The 14,738-nt window shown below is 45.1% G+C and overlaps 1 protein-coding gene across 19 annotated transcripts in view; it reads left to right on the top strand.

The window, feature by feature from the left end:
* The window catches only part of pleca (plectin a), a 214,024-nt gene that overhangs the window by 114,927 nt on the left and 84,359 nt on the right, over positions 1-14,738 (top strand). For 3 of the 19 annotated variants that reach the window (XM_073930986.1, XM_073930982.1, XM_073930980.1), the window contains exon 1: positions 8,404-8,733. The exons of the other annotated variants lie outside the window; for them this stretch is intronic. In XM_073930986.1, coding sequence (XP_073787087.1) covers positions 8,622-8,733 — 112 coding nt within the window. In that variant the 5' untranslated portion in view covers positions 8,404-8,621. Of the gene's footprint in view, positions 1-8,403; positions 8,734-14,738 lie in introns of those variants that run through there. 19 annotated transcript variants of the gene reach the window in all.

Genomic DNA, 14,738 nt, shown 5'->3' with positions numbered 1-14,738 from the left:
GGTGTGGTCTTGCTGGTTTTGCAATGTGACTATCTGTCTTTCTTTCATTCCATTGTTCTATTGTTCTATTTCTCTTTCATTTTATCAAAATATCTGTCACTCTAGCTTTTGTTTTATTTATCATTCTGTTTATTGTTCTGTCTATCATTCTGTCTATAATTTTTCTTGTTCATGTGTTTAATGCTTTTTAGAGTGTTCTGGTTTTCAGTAGCGTCGTTAAGTGCTTTTTAGAGCGTTCTGATGTTCTGTAGCAACTTTAGGTGCTTTTTAGAGCGTTCTGGTGTTCTGTTGCATCATTAAGTGCTTTTAGAGCATTCTGATATTCTGTACCATCGTTTAGTGCTTTTTAGAGCGTTCTGATGTTCTGTAGCAACTTTAGGTGCTTTTTAGAGCATTCTGTAGCATTGTTAAGTGCTTTTTAAAGCATTGTGGTGTTCTATAGCAACGTTAAGTGCTCTTTAAAACGTTCTGGTGTTCTATAGCATCATTAAGTGCTCCTTAGAACGTTCTGGTGTTCTGTAGCATTGTTAAGTGCTTTTAAAGCGTTCTGATGTTCCCCTTCGGGGGGAACTTCAGCACTATAAGTGGATTTGATTGTAAAATCCACGCATTGGGAGGTTCGGTTCAGAAGCTACTCGTCTGAAAGAGTATTGAACGGGCCAATTAAGAATGAATTGGCAGCGCAAGCCTGCGCAGGTGAGCGGCATAAGCAATCAACTGAGTATATAAGCTCACCTGGCGCCAGCAGACGCTATCCTTTTCGCTTCAGAGACTTTCTGATCGAGTCGATGAGGGTTCCTCCTGCTGTGACCAGCGATTCTGAGCGAACGAGAGCATTCTCCCGGTCCAGAGTGTGTACACGCAGTGGCAGACGGTCGAGCTGGGTTTCTCCCTTGCCTGGCGTTCTTTGGGTACGGTCCTCCAGAGCGGTGCGTATAAAGTTGCAAACTTCACAGAAAGAGCAACACAGTCGTGCAGCACGTCCTTTTCAGGACGGCGCTCCGACTGTGCGTTTCTGGATGCGGTGGTTTCCTGTCCTCGGATGATGGGCGCGGGCACTGCGTTACATGTCTGGGGGTCCAGCATGTTAATGCGCTGCTCGCGGGCAGTTCATGTCGTCATTGCGATGCCATGACTGTTGCGCAAGATCGCGGTTAGCCTTTGCAAAAGGGCGAACCACCCCAGTTGTCCCCTGCTCTGCAGCGGGTACTCGGGCAGATCTGAGGGTTTCAGCGAGAGATAATCCGTCGCCCACGGGCCCGCGGACCTCCCGCTCCTCTAAGCGCTCCATCCAAGCTTCGGGCGGGGGAAGCGATTCGTCTAACAGATGGTAGCCCTTACGCCCGATGACACCGGAGACCAGATGTCCACCGCGGCATCGGAGGGTGGGCTTTCATTGTCCGATGATGATCCAGACCCGCTCGCCCCCTTCGGGCTGGTGAGCGCTGTCACTACGGATCCTGAAACGGACATGTTAGCCGTGCTTTCCCTGGCTGCTTCGGCCGTGGGTTGGAGATGGTTTATCCCCCAGCTCCGCGGCCGGACCGACTAGAGGGGCGTTCCCTTCTTCCCGGAGGTGCACAGTAGGCTCACGCGGTCTTGTAAAGCACTTTTTTCTGCTCGTGCTGCGTGTCCCTCCACCCTAACCACTCTTGAGGGTGAAACAGCCAGAGGGTATGTGGCGATTCCTCAGGTTGAGTGCGCGATGGCGGTAAATCCGCGCGGCGCCTCTTCTTGGCGGGGTCCGCCTCGTCTCCCATCCAAAGCCTGTAAGTTATCTACCTCCCTCGGAGCTAGAGCTTACATAGCTGCGGGCCAGGCTGCTTCCGCCTTGCATGCGATAGCCACCTACCAGCGCTACCAAGCGCAGGCGCTGGCCGAGCTGCACGAGGGTGGGTCCAACCCAGGCTTACGAGCTTCGCACCGCCGCCGACTTAGCTCTTCGGACTACTGAGTCCGCTACGTGTGCATTGGGGAGGACGATGTCCACATTAGTGGTCCAGGAGCGCCACCCCTGGCTGATATGCGCAAAGTCGACAAAGTCCGTTTTCTTGACTTCCCCATATCCCCAGCCAGGTTCGGCGACACTGTCTGTGAATTCACCCAGGAATTCAAGGCGGTGAGAGAGCAGTTGGTGGGTGATGTCTTATCGGCGGTCCGTAGCCCGCTCCGCCCGCCGTGCCATTCATACCTGCTCCTCGCTGAAGGCGCCCGCCTACGAGAGCTGCTCCGCCCCCGCACACGCCTCCGGCGAAGCGAGCGCGTCGGGCACCTCGGAAGCAGGCAGCCCCCCTGCCCAGAACGCCGCTAAGTCCGGCAACGGACCGCGAAGCGCCCCTGGGACAGGCCATCTGGAGAAGAGGGAACTTGCTCTTTCTCTGCTGGAGGGCGGGGCCCCATTTCCAACGGCACTTTTTACTGCCATGAAAACATTATGAAAGGGCACTTTTCACTTCCCCAGATGTGACAGCCCGAAATCTGCCAGTCTGGGACGCTATGCTTTCTAGCTTGCAGATTCGGTGCGTTTCGCCAGTGGCTCACGAGCGCTGGGAGGACGGTCTCCTTTCTCCCACCCCTCGAGCCTCCCCTCCGGAGCTCGGGTTCGGAGTGAGAGCAAATATCTCACCTCCAGCTTTTCCGTGGGACCCGCAAGCTTCCCGGATCAGCACACCCACTCCGCGCTGCCCCACTGCTGGTACGTCAGCGATTGTAGCGATGAGTCCATTAGCGGGAGCTCTGCCTGCCTGGTTAGCGCGGGCCAGCTCTTCGCGGTGGCTCATACGCACAATCAGACTCGGCTATGCGATTCAGTTCGCGAAACGGCCCCCCAAGTCGCAGGTGTGTATTCACCAGGGTCAGCCCCCTGTCCGCCCCTGTCTTGCGAGAGGAGATTGCTGTCCTCCTGGCGAAGGATGCAATCGAGCCGCTCCCTCCAGCCGAGATGGAGAGCGGGTTTTACAGCCCACACTTCATCGTGCCCAAAAAGAGCGGTGGGTCACGGCCAATCCTAGATCTGCGCGTTTTGAACCGCTGCCTGCACAAGCTGCCGTTCAGAATGCTCACGCAGAAGCGCATCCTCCGTTGCGTTCGTCCTCTGGGTCGGTCTGCAGCATTAGACCTGATGGACGCGTATTTCCATGTCTCCACTCTTCCTCGCCACCAACAGTTTCTGCGGTTTGCGTTTGAAGGTCGAGCTTGTCAATACAAAGCCCTCCCCTTCGGGCTCTCTCTGTCTCCCCGGGTCCTCACCAAGCCCGCGGAGGGTGCCTCAGCGCCCCTTCGGCTCGCGGGCATCTGCATACTCGATTTCTTTACGACTGGCTGATTTTTGCCCTCTCTCGGAGCAGTTGATTATGCACAGAGACAAAGTGCTCTAGCACTTCCACCTGTGGGGGTTTCAGGTCAACCGAGAAAAGAGCAAACTCGCCCCCGTGCAGAGGATCTCTTCTCTCAGGCTGGAGTTGGACTCGGTCACCATGGCAGCGCGCCTCTCCGGAGAGCGCGCTAAGCTGATGCTGTACTGTCTGAGAGAGCTCGACAGTAAAACAGTGGTCCCACTGAAACTATTTCAGAGGCTCCTGGGGCATATGGCATCCGCAGCCGCTTCATGCCGCTCGGATTATTCTATATGAGACCACTTCAGCACTGGCTGATCACGATCGAGTCCCCAGACGCGCATGGCATGCGCGCGCACACCGAGTCTCTGTTACTGCGCTGTGTCGCCGCGCTCTCAGCCCTTGGAGCGACCCCTCGTTCCTACAGGCCTGGGTGTCTCTAGAACAGGCGTCCAGTCTTGTTGTCGTTTCAGCAGACGCTTCCAACACGGGCTGGGGGGCTGTGCGTTGCGGGCATGCAGCTGCGGACCTGTGGAAAGGTACCCAGTTGCATTGGCATATCGCCTGGAGCTGTTGGTAGTGTTCCTCGCTCTCCACCGTTTTTTTTCCGGTGCTGGAGCGACAACACGTGCTGGTCAGGACGGACAGTACGGCGGCGGTGGCGTATATCAGCCGTATAGGGGGTATGCGCTCTTGCCGCATGTCTCAGCTCGCCCGCCGTCTGCTCCTCTGGAGTCATCCGCGGCTGAAATCGCTGCACGCCATTCATATTCAGGCAAGCTCAACCGTGCAGCCGATGCGCTCTCACGGCAGCCTTGCGTCCTGGAGAATGGAGACTCCACCCCGAGTCTGTTCAGCTGATATGGGCGCGATTCGGGGAAGCGCAGATCGATCTGTTGCTTCCCCCGAGATCGCTCATTGCCAGTTGTTCTTTCCCTGCCGAGTGCTCTCGGCACGGATGCACTGGCTTACAGCTGGCCTCGGGGCACACGCAAATACGCGTTTCCCCCAGTGAGCCTGCTCGCGCAGTTACTGTGCAAGGTCAGGGAGGACGAGGAAAAGGTACTGGTTGCGCCCCTCTGGCTCAACCGGACCTGGATGTCAAAGCTCTCCCTCGCGATAGCCCTCCCCTGGCAGTCCCTTCGAGAGAGCACCTACTCTCTCAGGGACAGGGCACCACCTGGCACCCTCGCTGATTTTTAGACGCGAGGAAGACTTAGGTAACCTCCGATTGCGGTGGCTAATACCGTCACTCGGGCTAGAGCCCCCTCCCCGAGCGCGCCTATGCCCTGACGTGGAGTCTATTCACTGAATGGTGTGTCTCTCGCTGAGAAGACCCCCGTAATTTGCCAGATCAGCGTTGTGCTTTCTTTACGCCGAGAGAAGTTGGAGAGCAGGCTGTCGCCCTCCACACTCAAGGTTACGTGGCTGCCATCTCCGCTCTCATAACGCGGTGGCTGGCAGCACCGTGGGAATGCATAACCTCATCATCCGGTTCCTCAGGGGCGTTAAGCGAATTAATCCACCCCGCCCCCTCTCATGCCCTCTTAGGATCTCGCCCTCGCTACACAAGCCGCGTCAGATCCCTTCGATCCTCGACTCAGTATCTTTCTGTCCCTGAAGACAGCTCTGCTGGTCGCGTTGATATCGATTAGAGGGTCGGGGACCCGGAGGCATTTTTCGGTCAGTGACTCGTGCCTGTAATTGGGCTGGCTTCTCTCACGTCCTGAGACCCCGCCCGCGATATGTGCCCAAGGTTCCTACCACTCCGTTTTAATACGAGGTAGTGAGCCTGCAAGCGCTGCCCTCGGAGGAGACAGACCCAGCCCTTCTTTATTGTCCAGTTCGCGTTTTGCGTATTATCCGGACCGCACTCAGAGTTTAGATCATCTGAGCAGCTCTTCGTCTGTTATAGCGGTCGGCAGCAGGGAAGTGCCGTACCGAAATAAGTTCCCACTAGATTGTGGATGCCTTTCTTTCACTATCAGAGCCGAGATGAGCCGCGTCCCCCGAGAGCGCGTGCGCACTCCACTCGGAGCTTCGCATCCTCTCGAGCGCGTGCACGCGGCGCCCCTCTAACAGACATCTGTAGAGCTGCGGGCTGGGTGACACCCAACACATTTGCAAGGTTTTACAATCTGCGAGTGGAGCCGGTTTCCTCAAGGGTATTAGGTAACCCTTGGTGATTGAGGAAACAATTCGGTAGGGTGTTGAAACACGCTTGCTGCGCCATTTTCCCTAACACGGAGATACGTGCGCCTTTTTATCTGTCAGTAAAGTTCCCCATCAGGTGAGCCCTGCAGATTCCTCCGTGGCCCCCAGCACTGACTCAGCGGAGGAGTCACTTGCTGGCCCACTACGTTGTAGGTCTGCCCGCTGGTCAGCCCGCGTTTTGGGTAAAGGTGCCTGCTATGCGTGATCCCCACTAGGCGATCCCATATGCTTATTCCGCCACGGTTAAGTCCCCCCCCCCCGGGCGGACCCGTGTCTTCCCTCCCCGCTAACCACTTTTTTTGCTATGCGTACTCCCCCTTTTTAGGGCTAGTCCATATGTTAATTCTTCCATCTATCCCCCCTTGGGTAACGGATGGCCTCCGCAGCGTCCTCCCTATCGGGATTGCACGCTTCCCAACGTACTGTCGTGTATTCCTAGAATTATCTAGACGCTAGCGACTCCCAAAAAAGATACCTATTCCGTAAAACTTCTTTTGAAGTAGGATAAGTTAGGGCCAAGGGCACGTTGGAGGACCACGCCTCTCGTGATCTGGGTGCGTCACGCTTGCCTGACCGCTCTCTCATGGTGGGTGTTGGTAAGGTGCAGTCATTATGGCGCTTTCAATGGGCTCCCAATGCGTGGATTTTACAATCAAATCCACTTATAGTGCTGAAGTTCCCCCCGAAGGGGAACGTTCGAGGTTACTAAAGTAACCCTTCGTTCCCCGAGGAGGGGAACAGAAGCACTATACTCCGTCGCCATAATGACTGTCCCTTAGCTGTTAAAAGTCTCTTCAGCTTAAAAAGGATAGCGTCTGCTGGCGCCAGGTGAGCTTATATACTCAGTTGATTGCTTATGCCGCTCACCTGCGCAGGCTTGCGCTGCCAATTCATTCTTAATTGGCCCGTTCAATACTCTTTCAGACGAGTAGCTTCTGAACCGAACCTCCCAATGCGTGGATTTTACAATCAAATCCACTTATAGTGCTTCCGTTCCCCTCCTCGGGGAACGAAGGGTTACTTTAATAACCTCGAACGTTCTGTCGTTAAGTGCTTTTTAGAGCGTTCTGGTGTTCTGTAGCATCATTAAGTGCTTTTTAGAGCTTTCTGTAGCATTGTTAAGTGCTTTTTAGAGCGCTCTAGTGTTCTGTAGCATTGTTAAGTGTTTTTAAAGCGTTCTGGTGTTCTATAGAATCGTTAAGTGCTCTTTAAAATGTTCTGTAGCATCATTAAGTGCTTCTTAGAGCATTCTAGTGTTCTATGGCATAGTTAATTTCTTTTTAAAGCGTTCTTATGGTGTGTAGCAACGTTAAATGCTTTTTAGAGCTTTCTGGTGTTCTGTAGCATTGTTAAGTGCTTTTTAGAATGTTCTGGTGTTCTGTAGCATCATTAAGTGCTTTTTAGAGCATTCTGGTGTTTTGTTGCATTGTTAAGTGCTTTTTAGAGTGTTCTGATGTTCTATAGTATTTTGTCATTCTAATTTATAATTTTGTCTATTTATTTTATCTGTCTATTTGTTATTCTTTTTATCTAGTGTTGTATCACTCACTCTATCTTTACAAATACACACCTACCACTTATTTATTCCCAGTAAACCTCCATGCCTGGTCGGTTGTGTGAGTTGTTGTGTAAGTTTTTACAACCACAGACAACAGTGACTGACAGCGTTGTTGCATGCCTTCATACACGACCTGGATTCTCTTCTACTTTTAAACTCTTCCGTCGTCCTGTCTATGCATAGCAGGAGTCTCTTTTAATATGACGCCAGCTCTATTTGTGGCATCTTTATTTGCTTGTGTATAACTGTACCAGCAGTGCCCCTCCCTGAAACTTGGTGGTCACATGGCCATAGATCATGAAGGTGGTCATTTTTAAATCAGCAGTTTAAATGTCATTGTTTATTTATTTATTTATTTTTTGTCTTGTTTTGTACATTGCTGCAGTCCTTTAATGTGATTATGCATAATATGGGTGTGTGTTAGTGCTTTATGACTTTGGGTGTGGTGTTTTGAAACAAACATTGTGCTTTAATATCCTTCAGCAACACATTTTAAGTACAGAAATGGGCATTTAAAGTTTTTGTTCTTTAAGTTCAGCAGGTTTTTAGTTCTTAATGATAGATTTGTTCACTTAGCAAGAGAGATAGCTCTCTCAGGCAGAGGATAAAATAATATGTTGACTTTTTCCTTGTGGTAGGACGTCTAAGACATCTGTCTGCTTGGCGATTTGGTGCATTCCCGCTGTTTAGAAATCAGAGCCCCTGCACGGGGGCCTTTTAATTGTGGGGCGTCTGGAAACTTACTGAAGCTGGAAAACATATTGAAGTCATTTTCTGCTGGAAGTGCATAGCAGTTACATAACAAATGTGTGAAACTACAAGAAAGTCAATGTAATATGTTATATCAAGTATAAATGTGCACTACACTGACAAAACAGTGGATCTACGTAAATCCATTGCAAAAAAAAAAAAAAAAACGCTTTCCATTTTTAATGAGACGAGACGTTATGTAATATAATGGTAGATACGGACTCTTATCAGCTGCTGTAGACAAGTGAATGTGTGTATATGTGTGTGCTCTAAAAACAACCCTCACTCATGTATTATTAACTTCAGCCTGAGACTCAAGCTTGAGTATAGGAAAAAAAAAACCTACTTGAGTGGATTAAAGGAGAACAACTGCAGAAACGTGATCTTTAAGATTGTACAGAACGGACTGGAATGAGTTAGCAAGCTTAAACGCAGCACAAAAACAAAAAGTACGCAGAAACTGAATTATTGGTCAAGGCGAGAGTGCTTGTGAAAGGAGGGCGGGAGCTGGAGGAAGCTCAAACGCTTTTACCAGTACACTGAGTCATGGACTGAGAAGCAAGGGAGAGAGAGACAGGGAGGAAAAAAATAAAAAAGGACTGAAGGAGGGGGGCAGCTGTCATTTAAGCTCTCGTAGTTGGAGAAAATTTGTTGCTGGGTACATTTAAAGCCCCCCAGCCTCCTCCTCCTCCTCCCCCCTCCTATCTAGTCTCTCTCACCTTTCACCTCAAGCTTTGCTCCGGTACGCCGAGCTCACAAACTCGATGCCGGCAAACCCTTCTGGAACTGTCTTCCCAACCCTGGTGGTTTTGGGGCATGTGGCTACCTTGATAGCCGTGTGGAGATGGATGCAGCGGAGAAAGCAAATCAGCGAAGGTAAGGCGAAAATATCTGACGTCCTACCTAAGTGTTGGACACTGTTTGTCCTGCGTGCTGTTGCTCTCTCTGTACACATGTGCCGCACACCCTCTATTTCCCTCCACACCTCCCTCTCTCTCTTCTTTTTTTTTTCTCTCGTGTGTTGAAACTTCGGGGTTAACCCTTTAAGTACTGGACAGTGCTGCTGGATGACGTTGCAGCTTTTGATGAGTCGCAGATGCGCACATGTTGCCTGTGGCGAAAAAAGCTCATTGTTTGGAATTCGTTCACTATTCTGGCAGGCGTTGGTAGTGTAACCAGTATTTTGTTCTGAGAATTTCAAATTGATGTCATAATCATTAATTTTTATGTGTGTCATATCCTACTAAATCTCGACACTTTTTCTCGTATGTTTTAAAGTCACTCACTGGTATGTTCAGAATGTAAATTGTTATTCTTAGTGTCTCGAAGGAGCCACCTGGTTTCAGTTGACCTGACAGTGTAAGCCTAAAGGCGTCAGGCTGTCAGATATGCTGTTATTATCTAGTCAACCTGTGAAGGCTGTGTGGAGAACTGACTTTAGGCATGAAGGTATAGCTCACGCCCTAAACCTAACCTTCAAACCTGCCCTTTATCTGCCAGGCTATTTAAATAGATAGAGGTGTGGAAAGGTGACCGGTGTCCAGGGGTGTGTCCTTGGTTACTGTCATTTCAGACAGTATTAGTTTCTACACTGTAGTAAGATCTGTATATTGACAGTTTCGCATATTTTGTGATTCATGTTGTGTTGTTTTTCACCTATTGCATTATGGGACTTTAATCTTTATTCCAACTATTTTTAACCCTGAAAAGTGTGAAAAAGTGACTTTTATGAATAGCTTTAATGATTTGAAGTGATATATTGTCTGGATTCAGGGTGTCCATGGGGTCTTAAAATGTATTGAAAGTTGATCAATCAATGCAGAGAAATTTAAGGCCCTTGAAAAGTATTTAAAACTCTTTAATTCTATTATGCAAAAGGTGTTACGTTTTATATAATTATAAATATGCAATATGTAATGTATGGTTGTATGCTAAAGTTTGAATTAAATCTGCGGAAATCAGTATGCTGTGTAGTGTATCAAATCCATGAAATCCTACTAGGTTTGACACCATGCTAACCAAGGCAACACCATTATTTCTGCAGTTCTACTGTATAGGCGCCAACCTGCTAAATTAGCTTGATTTAATACATTTTTATTCAGTGTATGAATTATGTTTTAGTTATGGATTAGTTTCTTACATTAATATTTAGTCAATGTACTGTAATTTAAAATCTTGCCAGTGTTTGCTGTTGAAACCTAAAGTGGTTTTAAGATGGATAAAAAGAGTCTTAAAAAAGCTCTTAAGGTATTGAATTTTACTCTCTAATCCCTGTATAAACTCTGGGGTTGGTGTTGTTTATTATGCTGCAAAAACCTGGTTATACGCAGCCAGTACATTTTCTGTTATTTTACAAACTTGATTCTCTTTATATTACTTATTAAATAACATTTAAAATAATACTGTAAAAAGTGATTACCTCAAAAAAGGGAGTAAATCCATTGTTTAAAGTTGATTTTGCTTAAAAATGATGATTCTGTTGTGTTACATTCACTTAATTTATTTTTTATAATTTCACACTTTACTAATTTCACACAGTTCATCTGCTAAATAATTTTAAGGCAATGGGTTTACTCAGTTCTTTAAAGTAAATTCAACTAATCACTTTCACGGTGTACTAAAATGTCAATAACAGTCACTTTGTTAAACTGCAGAATTAAATGTTCAACATCAAAAGTTGACAGAGATCAACATCCCATAATGCAATTCACAACTGTAAATAAACAGGAAACACAAAATACAGAAACTGATAATTAACAATTTTTTCCAGTGTATCAAGAGCAAATACTGACTCATTTACATCATGCATTTGAGCGTGCTATAGAATTTGCATAAAAACGAAATGCTCTAATGAAATATGTTATGATGAACAAAAAGTGACTCTCTGAAGACTGTGTTTTGTTTTTATTGGCTTGGTTTCTGAAATCCCTCCCTGTTTTGTTCTGCAAAGGAAGTGCATTAAGTCCTTCATTCACTTTTTGACAAAGGTGACATACAAACACTGTAATTCAATGTGAGGCACATTTCAATGCTTTAAAACTGAATGTTGAATAAAAGCAGAATGACAAGTGTATAAATAAATATTAAAACAAGTTTCATTTGAGCCTAATTCTTTGAGGCTGGTTGTCCTGTTGTCGATCTGTCCATCGGGACAGGGTGTGGCTCCTGGGCGTTAGATATGCACTCGTTTGACTGGTAAATGAGGGTTGTTGTGCTGGAGGACAGGTTGTGTTGCATTGAGGCGTCTGGGCAGCTTTCATTTAGCTCTGCATATGTTCCTGTGGTCACATCTTAAAAAAACAATAAACCTGAAACTCCAGTTTGTGTTGTGCAGTGCATCATTACTAATGAGGATTTTTTTGTTCTGGATACTTGTTGAATAAAATGTACAAGTATTTAAAATTGTGTAGTATTTTTGGTTTGAGTAAACAAGTTACCTTAAAAATATAATGTATTTAAACTTTGTGCAAATTCTAAAAAATAAGTCAACCCAACAGTTACAAGTTAAAGTGGCTTTACTTACTTTTTTAAATTAAAATCAACTTGCTTTTTTAAGGCAGTGGGTTTACTCATTCATTAATTTATATTCCTTCGGCTTAGTCTATATTTCAGCGCCACACAGAATGAACTGTCAACTATTCCAGCATATCTTTTATGCAGCAAATGCCCTTCTATCCACAACCCAGGATTGGGAAACACCCATACGCACTCTTTCACACACACACATACGGACAACTTAAATACTCTTGGTTGGGTCAAGGGAATGAGCAGGGTGAGTCAGTCAGTCAGTCAGTCGACTGCAGCATCTGGTGGATTTACGTGAGAACAACAGGCACGATTGGCACTCGCAAGAGAAATCTGACATCTCAAAAAGCGTACACAGCGGCCTCTGGTGGATTCACAAAAATAAAAACTGCCAAAAAAAAATAAAAAAATAGTAGCTCCTGGGATGTATTTGGCGCTCTTCATTAATGTATATAGCGGTACGTTTTCAGAATGAGCCTGGGTTGCAATGCCGCTCGTGAAAATAGCTTTTTTTAATATGATTATACAACATCCTTCAAAACATTTGGGATAATAAAAATGTATGTGAGCTAAATATATGACACTCTAGTGGTTTTTGGATATTTTAATGAAACAATTGAACATAATGTGCCATTTTTTAGGAGTCTGCAAATTGGTGCCTGTTAAAAAATCCCAGTACGTACCTTCCCTTTTCTGGGTATACAAGCTCCGTTGGGGTTTTATGAGGTGAAATGTGGTGCCCGTGCCAGCGGTTGCTCCTCACTACAGAAGCAGGTGATAAGGATTACACAAAAGGTTATGCCGGTTTTAAGAGACTCTGTCGAATGCCAGTTGAAGCACGGCCTGTTTGATCACTGAAGGACATTTAGTTGAAGTGCATAGAGGGCACTGGTCATAGGAAAGGGTAGTTGTGTAAGGTTGCGTTTGAATGTCAGCTGGTTGAAGCTAGTTTCAGAATGGTTATGCTGGGAATTCTCCATCGCCGGTTTAAAATAAGAACGCTCTTCCTCTGCAGAGGGCACAGTGCTATGACGCTTTACTGGCTGTGAGTGATGTGTGTATCCTGGATACAACCAAAACACCCGCAAATCAACCCGCAAACATGAAGCTCTCGACTGTGGGCTTTAAAAACACGTCAGCTATTAGATGTGTGCTCATATGATCCCTGAGCAAAGAACACAGCACATAGCCTTATAGCATGATCGGATAACACTTTTCTTTTAACCATTATGTCCAGTAAATATTCCCTGTCTTCTTGAATGATCATAGTTTTTATTTTTTTTTGGTTGTCATTCATTCATTCATTTTCTTTTCGGCTTAGTCCATTAATTAATCTTGGGTCGCCACAGCGGAATGAACCTTCAACTTATCCAGCACGTTTTTACGCAGCGGATGCCCTTCCAGCCGCAACCCATCTCTGGGAAACATTCACACACAAACTCATTCACACTCATACACTATGGACAATTTAGCCTACCCAATGTACTGCATGTCTTTGGACTGTGGGGGGAAACCCACGCTAACGCAGGGAGAACATGCAAACGCAGTGGCGCAATAGGTAGTGCTGTCGCCTCACAGCAAGAAGGTTGCTGGGTCGCTGGTTCGATCCTCTGCGTTTCTGTGAGGAGTTTGCATGTTCTCCCTGCATTTGCGTGGGTTTCCTCCGGGTGCTCCGGTTTCCCCCACAGTCCAAAGACGTGGTACAGGTGAATTGGGTAGGCTAAATTGTCTGTAGTGCATGAGTGTGAGTAAGTTTGTGTGGATGTTTCCCAGGGATGGGTTGCGGTGGGAAGGGCATCTACTCCGTAAAAACATGCTGGATATGTTGGCGGTTCATTCCGCTGTGGAATGACCTGGATTAATAAAGAAAATTAATGAATGAAGGAATAAATTATGAAAACATGCAACAAAATATTATGAATGTATAACTTTTTAATATTTGCAATCATTTAACTATTGTATTAATAGTTATGTAATTAGTATAGTTAATAGTTAAATAATTATTCCATAATATTTTATATACATTTGTAATATATGTATATATGTATATATATGTATAATATGTACATATATATATACACACACACACACAAAAAGGACAACCTAAACATGTAACAATTAGCAAATACACTGAAGAATATTTTGAGAAAAAAACAAAAAATAATAAAGGCTAGTGCAATCCTACAAACAGAAAATACTTCTTTAATGTATTGATAGTTTTCATTAAAACGTATAATTAAATTAAACAAAATAAAATCTTTCTAAAATAAATGTAATAAATAAATGTCATAATATTCTGTATAAATTGAGCTTTTTATATATTCATTTTAATTTAATATAAAATGATTAATAGAAAATAAAAATATTAATATAAGATAGTGATGCTAAAGTAACAATAGTCATAAGGAAGAAATAATGGAGGCTCTTTATTTGTTTATGCACACAGTGTTTGTTTTGTTATTGAGACTTTATCTTTTCATGATGTCCACTTTATAGTTGTTCCCCTTGACCACACCTATTCATTAGTTAGTCAGTATGAGGAATATTTCCTTGTGCAAAAATCAAAACAGCAAAATATCTCTCACCGCGACATATAATTCAGTTACCCATAAACTCAGATGATCAGATAACATTCTTTTTCTTAAGATAAGATCCATGATCCAAGATCCATTCAGTAACTAACCAGACTAATCTGATATCAGCTTGCATACCAGCATTAATCTATATACAGTATGAAGTTCATCTCAGCTTGAGTGACATAGAATGGAATAGAGTTTCAGAATTTAGGATATTTCCGGTAGAAAGTAGTCTAAATGATCTGTGGTGCAATAACAAGTCTATGTGATGAAAAAAACTTTTGACGAAACATTTTTCTTTAAAGGGGTTATATGTCAAATTCAGCAACCCCTGTTATTAGCAACACCAATGGTTAAGTTGTTAGACGAACTGCCAGCAGCAGGTTATTGTTTGTGCATGTACAGTCTAAACAAAATGCAAATGTGATCAAAACCCAATAGTTGGGTTGAACGTTTAATTGAAAAAAAATTTACGGGTTTGTCCATATATTTTATCCAAATGTAGGTTACAACAATTTAGCGTTTTTTTGTTTTGTTTTGTTTTGTTTTTTTTGTTTTGTTTTGTTTGTTTTTTCAGTGTAAAGAGACTATATATTTATTCCTACAAAATAATTACAATTACACTGCTTGATCATAAAGTATATTTATCACATTCACATTACATTACAAAAAGTTCTTTTGAAATAATCGTGGCTTTTACACTAGATATATGAACTTAAAAAAGACAACACAAAAAAAACAACAGGAAGGCGCAGTTAACATTAGCTTTCTAGATGTTTA

Source organism: Danio rerio, chromosome 19, assembly GCF_049306965.1.
Source record: "Danio rerio strain Tuebingen ecotype United States chromosome 19, GRCz12tu, whole genome shotgun sequence".
Taxonomy (NCBI): domain Eukaryota; kingdom Metazoa; phylum Chordata; class Actinopteri; order Cypriniformes; family Danionidae; genus Danio; species Danio rerio.
Note: the sequence above shows the minus strand (reverse complement) of the source record. Positions and strands in the feature narration are given on the sequence as shown.